The 20,237-nt window shown below is 39.3% G+C and overlaps 2 protein-coding genes across 3 annotated transcripts; one reads left to right on the top strand and one right to left on the bottom strand.

Moving 5' to 3' along the window:
- The first annotated feature begins 6,779 nt into the window (after nt 1–6,779).
- On the top strand, nt 6,780–11,701 carry LOC129730014 (serine/arginine repetitive matrix protein 2-like). 2 transcript variants are annotated; one of them, XM_055688962.1, is made up of 6 exons: nt 6,780–7,031; nt 7,174–7,516; nt 7,598–7,746; nt 8,421–9,008; nt 11,082–11,191; nt 11,277–11,701. In XM_055688962.1, exons 2-6 carry the CDS (start codon nt 7,265–7,267, stop codon nt 11,420–11,422), a joined length of 1,245 nt encoding a protein of 414 aa, XP_055544937.1. In that variant the 5' UTR covers nt 6,780–7,031; nt 7,174–7,264; the 3' UTR covers nt 11,423–11,701. The 2 variants fall into 2 exon arrangements, with proteins under 2 accessions (XP_055544937.1, XP_055544938.1); XM_055688963.1 differs by having other exon boundaries at nt 6,781–7,031; nt 7,601–7,746.
- Nucleotides 11,702–12,260: 559 nt separating this feature from the next.
- Nucleotides 12,261–14,555, bottom strand: LOC129730015 (uncharacterized). The gene is made up of 2 exons (XM_055688964.1): nt 13,165–14,555; nt 12,261–13,072 (listed from the first exon to the last, which is right to left on the bottom strand). Exons 1-2 carry the CDS (start codon nt 14,221–14,223, stop codon nt 12,302–12,304), a joined length of 1,830 nt encoding a protein of 609 aa, XP_055544939.1. The 5' UTR covers nt 14,224–14,555; the 3' UTR covers nt 12,261–12,301.
- Nucleotides 14,556–20,237: the final 5,682 nt, after the last annotated feature.

The following is a 20,237-nucleotide window of genomic DNA, read 5'->3' on the forward strand; positions in this document are numbered from 1 at the left end:
AAATGTCAAAGCTTCGCCCTTATCACCGCTTCCGATTTTACCACATGGGTTTTACGACCGTACACGGTTATGCTGAACTATGTTAAAACAAAAAAAAACCGTCCATCTAAGCACTGAAAAAGGCGCTATGTCAGCGTTGAAATTGTAGAGCAACATGTCAAAAGGATCTATCTGCTTTGATCGATTTTTTGATCGATCGGTTTCTTTCAACCGCCACGGCTTATTAAACACGTTCCATGATATCCTTTACACCATTTGATAGCGGAGAATCTAATCTAGCCTTTTAAATAAAAACCACGTTGGGAATAGTTACTTTAGCTGAACTATCAAACAAATGAAAAGTCAATCAAGAAAATCTATGAAAGTAGATAGACCCTTTTGACATGTTGCTCTACAAATGCATTTGCAAGTGATAAGATTCTATCACTTAGTGAAAAGTGATAGAACTGGGTCCTAAAGCTATACCGGTTTTTATATACCATTTGAAAAACCCGCGTTTTCTGAGAAAAACGTGATTTTCAAAATATATTTATCGTTTCCTTCGATTTTTAAATGAAGAATAAAAATTCGAATTTTCAAAAAAAAAGCACCTTAATAATTTCTGGTACATTGATTTTTCTCTTAAAATAACAAATTGTTGGTTTGACTAACTATACCGAACATTTTAAACAGCATTCACACACATATGAACATACAAATTACATGAAATAGACATGTTTCGTATAAAATGAAGCTAATTTTTTTCCGATCATGGTATAGACGAAACGTCACTGGACTCATTTATAGGTCGATTATATATAGACTCGATTATCCAGCTTTTTACGAGCCATAATGGCGGACGCTATGATGCAAAGTTCGTATTAAATTACTCACCCTTTTGACAACTCTGCTTACGTCAGTTTGAAGTCTTCATACGATTTATCAGAAAAAAAAATATATCTGGCAACATTTGTGTTGCCAATTTTTCAGAAATCGTAAATCTGACGTAAGCAGAGAGGTTCGCATATTACGAACTCGCATTAAAGCGACCGCCATTATGGTGCGTAAAAAGCTGAATATATTATTTTAGGTTCGATTATTTATAGCCGGAATTTTTCTTCTCCATTTTAAATGTGACTTATATTAAGGAGAAATGTGTTAAGGAAACGTCCATAAAATACGTAATGCTTACGAAAAATTTTGAGGATCTATACAAAAGAGTTTCGAAAATATTTATATTTGTTCTGCGTAATTAATGGACGTTCATTCCGATTCATAGAATAAAAAAAAAAATAAAAAAGAATGGAATTAAAACAAATTAACAAAAGAATTGCAACACACTCATGGCCTTCAACCATCTCGATTGTCCGGGACGCATGCTGTTCTTACTCGCTACCGCTCGTTTGGACGTAAACTAGGGGAATGCTTCTATGCTTCATTAATCCGGGAAACCAAGCGAATCAGTTGTTTGCATGCGAGAGGCCTCCGCTTCCGACGGTCGGTCGGCGGCCGATTCGGCCATCGGACACCGTGGCGGCTTAGGGCCGCCTTGGTTCCTTGCCCTCGATTATGCGGCAGAGCCGCATTGATATAATTTGCAATCAGAATGTTCAATAAAAAAAACTAGTGATTTTACACGTTTACGGCAAGTTTTTATTTTTTTAATTTATTTTTTGATGTTGCTTAAAAAGTACGCAATATAAGATAGCTGTGACAAAAAAATTGTCACTTAAAAAAAAATTCCGTCTTTCGTGATTCGCCCGATTGAAGATACGGTCTTTCGTTAGTATTGATATAATTCGGCCGTTCAAGATTCGGCCGTTTGTGTTTCGGTCGTTTGGAGCTATCCCCTGTGCAAATAGCTGAAACATTTTATATCTACTTGGAATACATTTGCGTTTCAGTTTGCAGAAAAAAATCAAGTGTCTTACACTTTGGTTTACCATGTCATGCATATCAGTCTTCTTACTTACACTCAGATTTCGGGTTAGTAACGAAAGGCTGAAACTTAAAAGGTTGAAACCCGAAGGCTGAAACAAGAAACACTGAAAGTTTTGTAACTTAAATTAGAACTGGGTTGTTTAGCTACTCACGGATTTCTGATTTTTATATATCAGGTAAAAGAGTTTAATTTTCTGAGCAAAACGTGATTTTTTAAAATAGTATATCATTGTCCTTCGATTTGTAAATGAAAAATAAAAAATCGCTCCAAATCGCTACAATGACAGTTGTGTAAATGGGCGAACATTGTAGCGATATCGAACAGATTTAATTCGTGATTTAAAAATTAAACGACTACGATATAAAATTTTCAAAAATCACATTTTGATTAGAGAATGCAGCTCTTCAGGTGACATAAAAAACTGATATAGCTAAAGAACCCAATTGAAAATTTCGGACTCTGTTGAATTAAAAATCCTCATAGGAAGACAAAATATATTTTTTGGTTTACCGAGATGCGAAAAGTAATATATCTAATTGAATACGTTTGACTCGAATGTTGACACTCGCCACAAATGTGTCACACAATTAGTTGATGTTGATATATGACGAAACATTTTAGTTGAATACCACCACATACATAAGACATACGTAACACTGGCGTTTTTTTGGTACACGTTGCCCCATAGCACTCCGTACCCCGTCCTGCCCAACTTCTCGACAAATAATGAACAAAATGATTATTTTTTCTCGGCCTTATCGAGCCCTGAAGAAAATCCCATAGGGAACTGTCAAAAAGTTCTTTATAAAATCAATGCATCAATTTTCAAGTAGGAACGAGACAAATACAGGGCTGCCTTCAAAAACTACTCAAACAGTGATTTCATTTTGTTTTTAGTTCATTTTGTACCAACGTTTTTGTAAGATTTCTTCCTGAGTGTTACGTATGTCTTATGTATGTGATGACACTGTATTGAGCTATAGTTCAGACGAAAATCGCTGAATAACTTAATGCGCTGTAACTCGGTTGTGTAACGTTTCCCTGAAGCCCACTTTCCCGAATGAATTACCCCCGAGTGTATCATTTCCGATTATAACATTAACCCGAAAATTGTTATTCCGAATGTGATTTCTTTTCGAGGTTCAGCCTTTTTAGTTCCAGACTTTATTTTCTGTGGAGACTCATCACTGCGACCAGAGACATTAGAATTATTGTGATAGTGCCCAGGTGTTTTCTGAACTTCGCACTTCATACTATTGGCAGTATCACCACATACATAGGACATACGCAACACTGGCATTTTTTCTGGTACACTGGAGTCGCTTTTTACGCGGTTGGTTGTACCGCATTTAAAAGATTAGATTAGATATACTTATACTAAACTTATTTGATTCCGCGTACAAACAATATTCGGAAACTAGTAAAAATAATCCGCGTTATTGTAAAAATATCTCGTTTAGAAAAACGCACAAAAACAACCCGCGTAAAAAGCGACCCCAGTGTACACGTGGCCCCATAGTACCTCGTACCTCGTCCTGTTCAACTGTTCGACTTTTTTTCGAGCCCCAAAGAAAATCCCATAAGGAACTGTCAAAAAGTTATTTACAAAATCAATGCATCATTTTTCGAGTAGGAACGAAACAAATGCAGGGCTGCTCAGGTACACTGCCTTAAAAAACAACTCAAACAGTCATGGCCGGATTTAGGGGCCCGGGGCAAATTTTGTTTGTGAGGCCCTAACGTAACGTTCAGGAAGGTGACGAGCAAAAAAAAGGTCGCCCAAGACTAGGGGGCCCGTTGAATCGGGAGGCCCAGGGCATTTGCCCCCTTTGCCACCCCTCAAATCCGGGCCTGCAAACAGTGATTTTATTCAGAGTGTGGTACCACATACATAAGACATACGTAACACTGGCATTTTTTTCTGGTACACGTTGCCCCATAGTACTCCGTACCTCGTTCTGTTCAACTGCTCGACAAATAAAGAACATAATGAATTTTCTTTTTCGCGGCTTTATCGAACCTTAAAGAAAATTCCATAAGTAACAGTCAAAAAGTTCTTCACAAAATCAATGCAGCATTTTTCGAGTGGGAAGAAGACAAATGCAGGGCTGCGTGGGTACACTGCCTTCATAAACTACGAAAACAGGGATTTTATTCAGAGGGTGGTACCATGCGAGTAATTCATTTTGTACCAACTTTTTTGGAAGATTTCTTCCTGAGTGTTACGTATGTTATATCCAGCTTTTTACGCGCCATAATGGCGGTCGCTATAATGAAAAATTCGTAATATGTTACCTACCCTTTTGACAACCCTGCTTACGTCAGTTTGACTCTTTATGTATATCGCACGGAAAACAATAAATCTGGCAACATTAATGTTGCCCAAACTGCAGAAATCACAAATCTGACGTTAGCAGAGAGGTTCACAAATTACGAACGCGCATTATAGCACCCGCCATTATGGTGCGTAAAAAGCTGGATGTATCACTATTAAAATATCACTATTATCACTATGAAAATAAGTAAGCGTATCACTTCATATCATTAACATCCATGCTTGTGTGTAAGTTTTACCTTTCCGTTTCAAGCTTACTACCCTACTATACCGAGCCTCTATCCCAGTGGTTCTCAACATTTTTTTGTCCGCCTACCCCATGGCGATATTTTCCAAACCAATTGTACCCCCTGGCTTGGAATGTACTCGCAGAGTGGGAGAGAGTAGTGGCAGATCATTGTGTGGTAGTCTAGTTTAAGTTTTAAAACGAACTATAGTTTGTTTGATTGGTACAGTCATGTTTTAAGAGCAGGTTTGAACAACAAATGAAGTATTATGAAGAAAAATTGCTTTATCCGCCATTACTGGTTTTTCTTTCGCGTACCCTCTGGAGGCTTTCGCGTACCCCAGGTTGAGAACCGCTGCTCTATCCTAAAAATATCGCCTAGTTACAATTCCCTGGAGAGAACTTTCATACGCTATTCAGACCAGTTTTATTATAATAGGGACTTATTTTTGCTAGAAGGAGATTCAACAGACGTACTGCAGAATTTAGATTGAAGGAAGGGAATGTGGTGTTAAAGTCCTTTGACAACCAAATGGCCTTATTATACTAGGATTCGAATTCACGACCATCCGCATATCAAAGTAAACTCTGCAACCTTGCGGCAACCGAGCTCCCCTAGTTTCAATGCCCAAGCATAATTGATACTTTGCGGCTGCGTTTGCGGCAATTTGGCAGTTATCCCATACATTTTCTGTCAAACTAACGTGAACGCTACTTAAGCCTGTAGTACACTCTTTGTCTAATGGTCAAATATTTGACCTTCTGACATAATGGTCAAATTTATTTGACATCATGATTGTTCTTTGCCCCATGTTAAAATTGGAGAGTGACAAACAATAGGGTGTTTTAGGGGTATGTATATTATTTTTTCTTTTGATAAAAAATTTCAAAAGAAATACATAATCTTCTGACTTTTCTAAATTTAAACAACAAAACTATTGAAAAAATCGATTTCGAATTTTAACAACTGTAAGTGGTTTTAAGACATACCCTACCGTCGAGAAATCATGACACAGGGAGGCCTGGTCATTTTTCAAATATCTTCACACTCCACAAAACAATGTCTTTATACATAGGAAATCTGTAAACACGGTCCCCGTTGAAAGTTTAAAAAACTTCCAGTGACACATTAAATCGAGTGCGGTTAATCAACCGACTATTAGGCTTCCATTTATTCACACGCGCTCAAATGTTCTCATTATTGAGACATGTCTTCACTTCTGGCATCCCTGTCATGACACGTAAACCAGGGTTTTATTCTCCACAAGCCAGCAGCGGAAATGTCACTTTGCTTACTATCAGGGTTATATTCCCCGAAAGCCAGCAACAGCAATGTCACTCTGTGCATTACTTGCCAGTTAGTGAAAAAATAAAACAAATATAATTTTTAAAATTTAAAATCAAAGTAAACTCGCAGAGATCTTGGACAAATTACGTAATGCCTACTGAAAGGTCGTTTATCGATTAGTATAAGAAAAAGCAGATATTTTTTCAAATTAAAACCCCCTATTATCTTTGACCAAATTTTTATCTGTCAAAAAGTGCCAAAGAGTGTAATACAGGCTTTAAACGTATCCATTGTGCTAGGCCTTCCGCCTTTCAAACCCGATTTTTAATTATCGGTGTAGATGCTAATTTCTACCTACCTAGGATCATATTCGTAGTGTGTAAATTTTGGGCGAAATGCGAGTGCGGCGAGTCGAGAGTCGAGACTCGAGGTCGAGCCGAGCAGGGATACCAGATGTGCAGATTTTTAGAGTCCGTGTGCAGATTTCCATTGATTTGCAGATATTCACAGATTTTCCATAGTTTCTGCAAATTTTTGTCAGAGTCTCCTTATATTGGCGCAGTTTTTCTCAAAATGTGTGCAGATTTTTACAGACTTTTACCAGCGCGAGCGAAATTTTTTCGAATCACGAATAGATTTATGTCAGATTTCAAGAAGATTTTTCCGGTTTTTCGAGCAGTTGCAGACATTTTCCAAAAACATCTGGCATCTCTGGAGCCGAGCGAGAGACGAGAGCAGGGATACCAAATGTGCAGATTTGTCTGCAATACGCAGATTTTTGGAGTCCGTGTGCAGATTTTTATTGATTTGCAGATATTTGCAGTTTTTCCACGGTTTCTGCAGATTTTTGTCAGAGTCTCCTTATATTTGCGCAGATTTTCTTAAAATTTGTGCAGATTTTTACAGACATTTGCCTGCGCAAGCGAATTTTTTTCGAGATATTTTTCAGATTTCGAGCACATTTTTCCGGTTCTTCGAGCAGTTGCAGACATTTTTCAAAAACATCTGGCATCTCTGGACGAGAGCATATAAAGTAACCGGACGGCAGCAGGCATAGGTGTAATGTGCATCTGTCGATCATTGACTTGATTTTAGTTTTCTTTTCAAAACCTAAAAATTCATCTTCAGTGGAAATAAAAAAGAAGTTTCAAGGAAAGAACGCAATAGAAGTGGTGAAAGTTTTTCAAGAAGTATAAGTGCAACGTTCTGCGTGGTCGAGGCAAGAATTGTTTGCTAAGCCTCCTGTTTGCACAGGAAAAACGTGAGTAATGAAACATTTCACAATATACCTGAAGTGCTCTTACATTTCCATAAATAGAAATACAGCGCAGTTGTCCGAAAATGTGTGTTCGGTTTTGCTTTGCCATGTATTTCATCCGTATTTTGCGTGTTCTTGCTTTCAGACACCGCCATCTTTGATTAAATACAAATACGGGAGCGGTGGCTCTCTAACGGGATAGGAAGAAAAGGAACAAGTAAAACAAACGCTCAGCCATGAATTCGATCAGCAAAATTCATTTCAACAGTTCGACCGGCGTTTCACTAAACGACCGCTTCACCATAATGTCTAAAGTGAGTCCATCCGATAACGTCAAATTAACCAGTAACCTGAACGGTGGGCTTCGCCTGAAGCGGTCAAATTCCGTGGACTCACTCCCACGTCGAGGCTCGCTAGTAAACAAGCAGCTACTGCATCAACTAGACCGACGTCATCTCGGGCAGAATACGCCGTTTCGCGTGCGAAATGTAAGTTGTAGCGTCGTTGGACTTGGCGCGCTTCATGTGAATTTAATTTTGCTTCCTCTTCTGTCCCCTCTATCCGACTAGCAGCGAAACATTCGTTCTGGTCGACAACGGTTAAACCGGACCAGTTTTTCGTCGCGCACCAATCTGCGACGCATAGCCGGAAATACACTCTCGCTGGTAGGCGGATCACGACGGTTGCAGCGTTCCAACAGCTTGACGGATGTTGCCACGTAAGTTTCAAAGCTGTTATTTTTTGTGATATACACTAAAGTCGCTTTTTACGCGGGGGATACGTGCCGCGTAAAAAAACGCGAGAGTTCTGGAATCCGCGTAAAAAACGCGTGAATTCCGGAATCCGCGTAAAAAAACCGCGTAAATTCCAGAATCCGCGTAAAAAAACTGCGTAAATTCCGGAATCTGCGTAAAAAACGGCGTTAAAAGCGACCTTAGTGTAGTTTTATTTAGTTCGTTGCCATGTTATACGTTGCCATGTTGAGCATGTTATACAGTAGAATGTATGAAACTAAGGGTTGAATGTGATAAAGGATTTGATTTCACGTGTTGCTCCAATTTGGTTTATTGATTTGTTAGCTCGATATTGCATATCAACTACAGAACTTACTTTTCAACATGTGACCCTGATTCATACGGTTATGAATTCGAACTGGCATATAATCGATGCGATAAAAACCTATCGTTATTTATCCCCGAGATTGGAAACTATACAATATGCGTTTGAAACTCAGTCTACTACTGAAATGTATTCTGTCTCGAATCTTTTGATGGAAATATAAAAAGGCAACGCGCTTCGAAAACAATAATTACCTCAGACACATACCTAGAACTTATAAGTATCAAGTGAACATAAATTAAAACCATCTTCCACTCTTTTTTCCTACTCCAGAATGAACGCCGACTATTTCGAACGCCTGTCGCTGAACCGTTCGAGTTCGCAACAGAACATCTCGTCTCGACTTGGCGGCAGTTCGAGAACTCCGCGAAGCCGTTCTCGTGGCTCACGCAGCCGCCCGCCGCAGCGTACGAGCTCATCCAGCAATTTGGGCGGCCGTTCCAGATCTCGCGGCGGACCACGGGATGGTTCCAATCATCGGTCACGTTCGCGTCCCCGAATGTCACGCTCGCGGTCCCGCCTGCCGCCAGCGTCACGAAATAGATCTCGCAGCAACGGCATGAACGGCGGAGGCAACTTTGACCATCGTCTAGGCCGTGGTCGGCCGCGTGGTCGTTCTAGTGTCCGCCGTGGCCGTGGAAATGGCAACTATTCTAGAGCCAACTCCCGATCTACCGGTCGCACAGGAAGTGTAAATGGTCGACTTGGCTCGAATCGTACCAGCTGGCCGATATCGAACGGTTACCGCGGTGGACGCGGATGGATTGGTAAACGCGGGATGCGTCGCGGAGGAGGTACATTCGGCCAAAACGGATGGACCGGAGGAATGCCCGGACGAATGCCTGGACGAAACCCACAGAGGTAATAATCGGCTGGTATTGCTTGAAGCAAAGAATTGCACTGAAATTATTAGTGTTCAAACCCTCCTGGAGATGGGTAGCGAAAATGAATCATTTGGTTGAAAACCATTCCGGAAAGCCGTCCTATTGCGTGATGCGAGGCAGCATTTCTGCTCAAATCTAATTTTTTACTATCAAATTCTCAGAGGATCTAATGAAAAAGGGAAATGCAATGCAAGAGATGCAAAAATCGTTCAGTAACCAACAAAGCACGAGAAAGCATTTGGATTAGGTTTATCTAAACGAAAACGTCGCTTGGACTGACAGACGAATAATATTTGCCAACTGAAACATTTAAATGGGATGAGTTGTACCGATTGACAGCTCTGGATTGACATCTTGAAGACGTGCAATAAGTTTAAATCATCAGTGAAATCAGTTGGCCTTTGAAAAGTGCCTAGTGAACATTAGATTTACCATTCAAACTCCCTACATTAGCGAGCAAGCGGCAAATTATGTGCAACTAAAAGTTCCAATTTGCTCTCCCGGTCACCCGTGTTTCTTCACATCCTGTGTTACTGATGGTTAGAAATTTGCATACGCTTCCCATTACAATTATTGCCCTTCATCGGAGTGAAAATCCCAACCAAAGAACGCTCGATCGAGCACTTTTCTTATAGTTGTTGCAGTACTAAAAAGCAGACGCTCTCCGAGCGTACACAACAAGAGGTGCAGTTTCAGTGAGCGGTGATGAAAACAACAGAGTCCTCATCCTAACTACAGCTTCAGAGCGTGCCACTTGGAACATGTCACCCTTGGGTTCTCCCCTTTTAGAGCTTGGAAGAGGTCGGTCTGAGGCGTCTGTGCTAGAGAGCAACAGTTTGGTAACAAAACGCTATCATTTTCTTTGGGTATCATTGTACATCCATCGTGGACAGTGCGTTTAATGATTCTCTTCTTGTAGCTAGTGTGGATCACCAGGAGGAGGAATGCTGGGGAATTGGCCCGGTGGCGTGGATGTTTGTTCGTAATGATCAACAACCTTGAAAAGGTTGAAGGCTTGTATTGTTCTGTGGGGGGTCAAGAATTTTTCACTTTGCCGGTATCAAACTTCATACTAATGATGTTTCAACGCCGGATCAAAATATTGGACTGTTCAAATAATAACATATAAACTACTTAAAGCGATTTATAATGCTAAATTTGCAATCCTTCTTCAAGAGCATTTCTTCGACCACACACTCGCACACACATCAAGAAAAAATGCAAAATGTAAATTTGATTTGATGTGTTGTTTCTTTCAATTTAATGTTACGCCTCATTGACCGATTTAGTGTTTTCAGCTTTACGTATAAAATCGTTCAACAGCTATTCAAAGAACTTTTTGAAACCGAATGATTCGTTGGTGTAGCGATGTGATGATGTCTTATACGATGTGATTGTTTGGAAGTATTTTCCCCCTTCTCAAATTCAACAGCGTTAGCGCTTCTTCGCTTTGATGGCACTATATAAATTATTCAATAAAAAAATTACAAGTTGAACTTCAATTAACTGCTATCAATAAACAACTTCAATATTTCCAACATTTTCGACAAACGTAGTACGTGATGTCTAAGCCATATTGAACATTACATTGAATAAAATTATACGATTGAGAATTATTGAAACTGAATTAATGTGTACCTGACATTTACGTAACTATTTTCGTATACGAGTACAAGTGTATTTTAAAGAAAAGAAATATGACACTCGATATTTCATTCTGAATTTTCTGAAATAATATTTTTGGATGCTCGCAACGACTGCATTACGAATGCATATCAAAAGGTTTTTTTTAAAGGTATTGCCTTTCCTGCTGAAATTTTAACTTTCAACTGAGATCTTTCTATCACATCTTTTGTTTTACGCTGTCTTTCAAACGAATCCAAGTTTGACTGGAAACTACGTTCCAAATTTTAAAACAAAATAACATTCATCAGCCAATGCATCATTTCGTCGACCCAACAACAAGCGCATCTCCAGCGCGTACATCCCTAGAAAGCTCACCCGCCGGGCCCAGACCTAAGCCGTTCTTCGTCTTCGTTTCTAATTGCAGAGGAGGAAGAGGAGGAGCCAATGGAGCGCCACCGTATCGTGGCCGTTCCCGCTCAAGGGGACGAGCAGCATCTCAGAACCGCGCCCGTAGCGGACAGCGCGGTCGCAACGGTAAGTTGACTGTTTCGATTCTCTAGCCATCCATGCTAGTGTGCTAAGTAGTGTACTAACTTGCGTTTTTGCTGTTTATTTTTAGCTTCCCAAGGAAGGCGCGCATCGGCACCAACTAAGAGCAAGGAAGATCTGGACAAGGAACTGGACCAGTACATGGCTAACACGAAGTCTTCGCTGGACAAAGAAATGGACGAATACATGAACGGCATTCACAGCAACATTCTGTAGAGGACAGGCTTGTTGCCAGCCGATAACGATTCCTGTTAAATCTGATTAAAGAATAAGAATGCGGAAAACTCATGTATATCCTTATCCATAAAGTAAACTACTAATGCTAGTTGATAAGAAGTATTTTTTTCTATTCGGAAGAAAAAATAGACTTGATAACTGAGTTTTAGAAAATTCTAACCATTCATCGGTAAAACCAGTAAAAGTCGTAAATTTCTAATGTATATAGTATATACAACAACCTACAAAACGAGAAATAAATTGTTTTTAGAACCTCAATTGTTTTAGTCATATCCGATTGAATGATGACTGAGTGGCCATTAGGGTGGGTCGATTTAAAAATCGCTTAGGCACATATGATTTTTGGATTTTAGGGATCAAAATAAGATACTTTTCTCAAGAAACCATACCTCTAAAATGAATTCTGATGTCCCTTGTACTAACGTGTAGGTACCCAAAAGGTCAAATTTCAAAAAATCCTGTTTTGACCCATTTAGAGTGACCCAATCGAGTCCAAATGTATGACCGACCCCCACTAACTTTGGAGGGCCGACCCACCCATCCTAGTGTTACCCATTTGGGACCCCCCTAGGGGGTCTCCCATACAAAAATATAAAAAAATATCAAAAAATCACCATTTTTGGCACTTTATATGACAAAAATCAGTGAAATGGCTATTATTTATCCGCACAAATGAAGTTTCTAGGAAAAAAAATGTTTTTTTTTTGTTTTTTGGATTTTTGTTTTCTCTTAAGAAAATTTATTCGATCAGAACATAGGAAACTAAAAAAATTATTGTTTGAAGTCTTTTTTGGTTTCAACACTGGGCAATTTCGCACGGCTCTCTAATGTCGCCTCCATAACAGCCTCTACATTTTCCTATATTACTCGTTTGGAAACGCTAGCTAGCAGTTGAACGTGTTGTTCCGTTCCTTGTATATGTAATGGAATATGCGGATCAGTAAATGGTGAATCATCTTCATTTAAATATGCTATCAATGTTTCATACGGAATGATTCGCGTGAATGGTGGTTCAAATACGTTATTTTTATCAGTCAAATCGATCATTTTCGTGTAATCGAAGCAATGGAAGTTTATATCTGGTTTTTTATATTCTCTAAGTTCCGATGGGTCTTCAACATTGTCTCGATATCGTAAAATTTTCTTGATAGCAGAGTCGCGCACCTCTTTCCTATCATCAAACAACATTGATAGCAAGATATTTTCCGAATGTGCAAAATATGGATTATTTTTAATTACATGATTGACAACAGTGCGTAAATTTTGCTCCAGAAATTGTGCCCAAGTAATGTACTTGAAAAATAATACACTACCGTACACGACAGAGCTGTAATACTTGATATTAAAATACATTGGCACATAAACCTTAATTATAAATTCAACCAGAATTCTTAAATTTTTAGGTGGTTTTTTCATTGTCACATATAATCGTAATAATCTAGCGGCCTTGGTGAGCCAGCGAGAATGTACAATTTTCCCTGGTTTTATGTTAGCCAGATCCACAGAAACCACGCCATTAGAAATTGCATGTGCCATGTCGTATAAGTACTGCGAATCGGTGGAATATTCGTGCTGCTCTGCAACAGGAGGCATATTTTCCAACGCAATTCTCTGAAAGTCGCTCACCACCTAAAAATATATAATAATTAAATAAATTTATTATGGTTTCACCATTCAAAATGTTAGAAAATTATAATAAATGAGTGATAGCAATGACTTACCGGAAGAGCTTCAGAATTTTCAATTTGCTTGCTCAGTTTCCCGGTTGTTGATGTTGGTCCAGTGGTGGATGATTTATCCAAAACCCCAAACAAATGTCGAAACGGAAGTTCGTTGAAGTGTAGAAGGCAAACAAACCAATGCAATGGTCTTTTTAGCAGCAATTCGAATCTTCGTATAATTCCACCGTGTGTGCCAGTGTTTGTTGGCTCACCGTCAGTGCATATGCCAATCAATGCATCCAGAGATATGTTTTTATCGTTGAAAAATTCATTCAATTTTGTTGTTTTGTATTCAGCACTTTCCTCTACCAGTCTTGCGTAACCAATCAATCGAGAATTCGGTTCTCTCAAAATAACAAGGTGAGGTTCTTTTACCATCCTACTATGATACTTACCATCAATTTTTTCTCTCGTATAAGTATCATCTTTTCTGCCGTCGAATGAAAACGCTATTAAACTGGAATCATCAAACCTTTTGCGGAGCACTATTCGTCTGCATTTCTCTCTTTCACTACGAACTTTCGATCTATCCATGATGAGAGGTTCGCCATGCTGATCTTTCATTTCAAAATCTTTGAAAAGACTGGTTGCCAATGCTGACGCTACTCTATCAGACACACCAAATCTGTCACACATCAAGGCAAAGTTAAAACAATCGTATCTTTCTGTGTATTGTGAACTTGTGCTTCTATTCATAACATCTTCATCAACCGTCATCGGTACGTCTATGTATGTTGTATCATCGGGATCTTCGTATGTTGGCATTGTTGGCATTGATGACGATGTCCCTTGCTCTTCAATTTCCATCAGAAATGCATCAATTGTTAGTCTTCTCTGTTTATGTTGATCGTGCATAAACTCTTTGAGGCGTTCTGGAACCAAACCGCAGTTACATTGAGCTGCCGTCAAATCGCATTTACATGCTCCAATATAAAAAATTTCGTTCAGAGTACCGGTAAACACTAAAAGGTCTCTATTCGTCTTCTTAATTTCGGATTGGTATTTGTCAACCAATCTATTCAATTTAACAGCAACATATTTTTTTGAAATTATTTCCATAACAAGTTTTTCCCAAATTCCAACCAACCTATCTGTTACGTGATTAGAGAATTGTTTATAAGAAAACTTTTTTTGTTCTGTTTTTGCACGTTCGCTTAAGTAAAATTAATATCTCAAGATATCCAGATCGGTTGGTAAATTATTATCATTCAAATCAGAAGACACACCAAAAACAGCAACATTATGCTTGGGTATATGACTCATTGAGTTTTCGATAGCTGATGATGTTGTTGCTATTTCATCTTGCGGGTTCATTGTAAACTAAAAAAAATATATTTTGACTTTAACAATTTTCACTTTCACTTTCAGGTTTTAATTTTAGATGTTGACTCTTTGGCGGACGATGTAGAATGATTTATGTTGACGTTTCTATCCTATACGAAACCTACACTAGTTCTACACAGAGTGAATAGATAGAGTGACGCAGAGAGAAATTCAGTCAAAACAGCAACACGGTTTTGAAGTAGAATACTTCTCTCAGGAAGTTCGGCTACATAGGGATGTGAAATGAAAATCTAAAACCGAAAAAAGTGAAAAATATGTCCAATTTCAAATGCCAATGAATCGGTTAGTATTCGATGGATTTCCTTCGTTCTTGCAGCAATAGATTGGAAAATCTTCTAAGATTCTTCCCAAAAGAAGATAATTGTAATTTTGTTATTCACACTATTGTACTATTGAAATTAGTCAAGCCTTGTCAAAACGAAAAATTCAACCTCTGATTGGTCGTTATAGGATTGCTTCCCAAGCACGGTCGACATAATCATATACCTTGCAATTTTAAACTTGCTATTTGGCCTATAAAAGAACCTGTTTCGCTCATAACGGCCACAACTGTGGCATGGCTATGAATAGCGCACTAGTTGCAGCGGATCTCAGCATCGATAGCGGCTGATGCAGTGAGACACTTTAGTGAAATGCGGTCTCTGTGCGATAGTGGACACTAGTAAATGCATTCAATGAAAAGTTGACTCATTTTGACAACATGTGAGCCGTCTAGCTTTGAGTGTTATATCAGCATTTCACTGTTTACCTTATCACAATGAATACTTTGTTCGCACTGTCAGTGAAAACGCAAAGATGTAATCGGCATCTTATCCGATGATAAATTGAACAACAAACTGTCCTTTTCAGGATGAAATAAAAACCTGATGATTAAAGTGTTAATGTTTTCTCTTTAGTTAATTTACATTTTTAAATTTGTAGAGGTTATAAATTTTACTTTATTTCCGTGTCTCAGAACGTACCGAATTATCTTTTCCTTCAGTCATGAGCACGACATCCGATGAAAAATTCATCTCAAAATTTAAAAATTGTCAAGCCCCAACCATGACAAGCAACTTACTATATTATTGAAAATGGTCAATCCTCGTTGAAGCGCAAAATTCGATTGATCTGATTAGTCAACGTTTATTTACTAGAAAAAATGACTGACACGCAAGTAGCCGGGTTATCTTTCTTGTAAAAGTATTCTACTTCAACCTTGCGGTCGTGGCTTTGCACACAACCCTCCTGTTATTTTTATGTATCCACCAAAATATTTTTCTGGCAGCCCCTTTTTGCTCAAGTTCCAATTGACTTCAACGGAGTGTTGTTATTGTCAGAGTGAAAAGATAGTTATTGTATTTAAATTTAAAACAAGTTCGTTTGATAAAGTTTGATAGAGATAGATAAAATGAAGTGCGTTTTGTGTAATAACAAAAAACAGTAAGGAATGAGTTTTTTTCGGTTCCCGAAGAATCCGATTTTGAGGAAACAGTGGATGGATTTTTGTTGCCTCCCAGCAGACTATTTCATTGACGAAAACACCCGACTTTGCAGTGTTCGTTTGGTTTTTCTGGTTTCAGACTCTGCGTCACTCTATTTATTCACTCTGGTTCTACAGTGTACGTGGGAACAGTGGAAACGGAGCGTCCGTGCGTGGTAGCCGTTGTGGTAGCATACCAGCGGTGCTCGCCTGACTGGTCGAAATAAAAATATTACATATGATGTAACAGAGTGATATACGATTTTATGTTCAAAAGGACGCCAACTGCAAACGCCATCTGCAATGAGAATGGCTCAGAAATATGTGTAATTGTGTATGTATGCGCTGAAGACTCAGGACCGAATCCCATGCAAAGCAGGAGAAAACAAAAATCCAAAAACAAAAAAAAAACATTTTTTTCCTAGAAACTTCATTTGTGCGGAAAAATAATAGCCATTTCACTGATTTTTGCCATATAAAGTGCCAAAAATGGTGATTTTTTGATATTTTTTGATATTTTTGTATGGGAGACCTCCTAGGGGGGTCCCAGGGGGGTAACACTAGCATGGGTGGGTCGGCCCTCCAAAGTTACTGGGGGTCGGTCATACATTTGGACTCGATTGGGGCACTCTAAATGGGTCAAAACAGGATTTTTCGAAATTTGACCTTTTGGGTACCTACACGTTAGTACAAGGGACATCAGAATTCATTTTAGAGGTATGGTTTTTTGAGCAAAGTATCTTATTTTGATCCCTAGAATCCGAAAATCATATGTGCCTAAGCGAATTTTTGATCCCCTACAAATCGAACCGCCCTAGTGGCCATACATTTTAATACTTCATTTTATTGCTATTGTTTTATAGAATAATCTTTATAATAAACAGGTCGAATCAAATTTTACTAAAAAGTTGAAAATTTGTATTCCCATTTTCGCTTGAATCAATCAATTAAGCTCAAATGGACATGGAAATGCCGCTCTTTTAATTCGTTTAAATCGATTCGTCTGAGCAGATGCTTTTCTACGGATGTGATTCGATTCCCTCTCTGTATAAGTTATCACCCTTATTCTTGTTTACTCTGAGCACTCGTCGATCAGCTTTTTTCAGCGTCTATGTCCGTGAAAAGCCACCGGAAGGATCAGTATCCTATACAGCGCTAGAACTCATCAACCACTTCGAATCGTTCCCCATCATTCTCCACTTCAGCACCAACACCATCGGAACTACCACGCTCCCTGCATCTCCCTTGTACATACTTTGTTTTGGCAGAGATAATGCTGAGTCCCAACCTCCCCGCTTCCCTTTTTTTTTAGGAATCTGAACCACTGCGACCATTGATAGTATATCTGTTGTGGTATTCGCCGACGTAGATTTTCGTTAACAGTCTCATCTGAACAACAGGATACGGGAGAGCATTTTGTATGCGGAGTTGAACAACGTAATGCCTTGATAGTTGCATCAATCCGGTCGATGGCCCTTCTTGTAGACTGGGCATATAAGGCTTCCCAACCAGTCGTCCAAATCCTTAACATGAGTTAGTATGGCCGCTCGCTTCCCGCTTTTATAAGTTCGGCCTGGTATCCCGCCTTCCCAGCAGCCTTGCCGTATTCCAGCTCGCTGATAGTCTTTTCAACCTCCTCCTGTGTTGGTGGCTTCAGAGCTTATTCGTCTTCGTCACTCATAATTGCGCATCTTGCTCCGTCCACCTGGCTGCAACCGTCGGTAAGTAGTTTGCCGTCCTCGTTATACCACAAAGAGATTCCTGCTTTTGTTGACTTGTCTATAGAAGCTTCGCATGTCGTTTCTAGCAAAGTTATCTTCTACGCTGGTGAGCACCTGCTTCTTGGCTCGCGCTTGTTCCGACGGTGGACTCTATTTCAGCAGCTCTTGCCTCCCTCTATCTCTCTCTATTCTGACGCGTAGCAGCAGTGAGCATGGTTCTTTTCGTCCGTCGCTCTCTGGCATTCAGCATCAAACCAGCTAGAACACTGTCTTCCACTTGTTGTACCTACTACCTCTCTCGTAGTCGTTTCAATCGCACCGTGACCACTAATCTACAGCTCATTTATGTCTTCCACTCGTTCTTCCTGCTATTCTGCGAACCATTGATCTAGCCCTCAGGCATATGTTTCTGCCACGCCATCAACTTTCAGCCTCTGTGTGTTGAAACGCATCGTCCTCTCTGTGCGACACGTTCGACAACTGTGCGCGAATCTTACAAATGACGTTCCCGAACCGACCTATCATCAGGGTTGCCACATGTATATCTGTATTTTTCTTTGAAAATATCTCTATATCTGTATCTCGGGCCAAAAAATCTGTATTAAAAATCTGTATCAAGCAAACTCAGAAGGTTGGATGGAAAAAATGTTAATTGCAGATCATATTTAAACAAATTCATTCTTCTCTACTTGATTTTTATACAGAATTTATTTTTTAAAGTTTTCGTTAATTTAATATTAGCATCTCCTCCTTGGTATACAACGTAGCTTTCAGCTTTTAAAATTGAGATCATTAGCTTAGGGGCCATGCAATTTCTGGTTTCAACTATATACTCAAAGTGAGCGTTTTCAGCAAGCAGAAGAGTGTGGATTTATTTAAAAAAATCTCACAAATGATCTGTAATGGAAACTTGACCATTCCGCCTAATGGTGGTCAACAGCTCACACTAAGTCGAGTCATTTGTTTCAATAAATCTTCCGGTCAAAAAGTTTTTTTCAGGCGTGCGAAATTCGTTAGACAGCGATTTAAGATTACTTAAAGCCATTTTAACAACAGGATCTGTGAAAATGCACCTCTTTGCGATTTGTGCTACGAATTTTGAATAGGAATCCTGACAAATATTTCGAAACGTTCGTTTTCGCGCTTCGTTTAAGTCACATTCCACTACCTACTTCTTCATCGATACCTACATAATCCTGATGTTGTTTACTTTACAAAACTTTGAAAATCGTATAATCGGATTCTACCTTTGAGATTGATTTCAGTTCGTCGGTATGACAAAAAAAAAATCTGTAAAATCTGTATTTTTGGCATTATTCTGTAATTCTGTAATACAGATTCTGTATTGCTTTTTCAGTTCAAAAATCTGTAAAATACAGAAAAATCTGTATATGTGGCATCCCTGCCTATCATCAGTAACATCCGAACCGTCAATCAGAACGTGATGGATCTGGGAGCAGGCTTCACCATTTGGATGCCATCAGGCAGCGTGGCCAACCCTCCAGTTTTTCCTGGATATCCCCAGTTTTTTTGAAGATCGCCAGCGAAACAGCTGAAGGATGAATATTTCCAGTTTTCTGAAAATTGTTCCAGATTTATACAGTTTTCTGTTCATCACCACATTTTTTGAACTCATTCCCCTTACATGTATGGTCTTTTTAGTATTTTGTGCATTCATGCCCCTCGGTTGTAAGATTTTAATCGAAATCCACTCAATTTCAAGTACGCTAGTGGCTATAATCTCCTTTAACAAACATTTTCTTTCAGACTTTTTGGTTACATGCAATGATACGGAGCAGCATTTTTGAACCGAAAATCAAATAAATTCCTGTAAAAGCTTCATATTTATATATCCAGTTTTCTCCAGTTTTTTTATTTTGAATGTTTCCAGCTTTTTATGAAAAAAGGTTGGCATCGCTGCCATCAGGTGTGTTTCCGAATATTCAAACGTCCCAGGCACTATCGATTTCTCCGCGCAGTATTTTAGCGCCAAACACAGCTTGGTTTATATTTCGACGGGACTCCAGTGGCTCTATACCCAATAGGGCACATCGATGTTCGTAAGGGGGCAGGTCGTTGGAATTGCGCCATGGAAGTCTTCTTAGCGCACGACGGACAAATTTATGCTGAACAGATTCGATTCTGGATTTCCACACAGCTTCATAAGGTGACCAGACGACCGATGCGAACTCGAGTATCGAACGAACTAGGGAACAATAGAGGGCACGTAAGCAGATGGGGTCAATAAAGTCGCTTGCCATTTTCAGAACAAAACCTAGTTGACGATTGGCTTTTTGGATTATCGCGGAATAATGCAGCTTGAATGTGAGTTGGTAGTCAAGCAATACTCCAAGATCCCTGACTTCGTCAACCCGTTCGAGTATCTGATCACCGATGACATAGTTGTATAGGATAGGTCCTTTAAGTCGTCGATATGAAATCACGTTACACTTTGCCACACTCACTACCAGGAAGTTTGACTTGCACCAATGAACGAATTTATCCAGTAGCTTCTGGAGTTCTCTGCAATCAGCTTCATTTCGTAT

Source organism: Wyeomyia smithii, chromosome 3 (genome assembly GCF_029784165.1).
Source record: "Wyeomyia smithii strain HCP4-BCI-WySm-NY-G18 chromosome 3, ASM2978416v1, whole genome shotgun sequence".
Lineage (NCBI taxonomy): Eukaryota > Metazoa > Arthropoda > Insecta > Diptera > Culicidae > Wyeomyia > Wyeomyia smithii.

What these genes read in the sequence shown, in the direction of transcription:
- LOC129730015 (XM_055688964.1), bottom strand. Translation starts at nt 14,223, where the DNA reads ATGGAAATAATTTCAAAAAAATATGTTGCTGTTAAATTGAATAGATTG. An exon ending in AAAATTCTGAAGCTCTTCCG is followed by an intron (nt 13,073 to 13,164) that starts GTAAGTCATTGC and finishes ATATATTTTTAG; the next exon opens with GTGGTGAGCGACTTTCAGAG.
- LOC129730014 (XM_055688962.1), top strand. Translation starts at nt 7,265, where the DNA reads ATGAATTCGATCAGCAAAATTCATTTCAACAGTTCGACCGGCGTTTCA. An exon ending in CGCCGTTTCGCGTGCGAAAT is followed by an intron (nt 7,517 to 7,597) that starts GTAAGTTGTAGC and finishes CTATCCGACTAG; the next exon opens with CAGCGAAACATTCGTTCTGG. An exon ending in CCTGGACGAAACCCACAGAG is followed by an intron (nt 9,009 to 11,081) that starts GTAATAATCGGC and finishes TTCTAATTGCAG; the next exon opens with AGGAGGAAGAGGAGGAGCCA.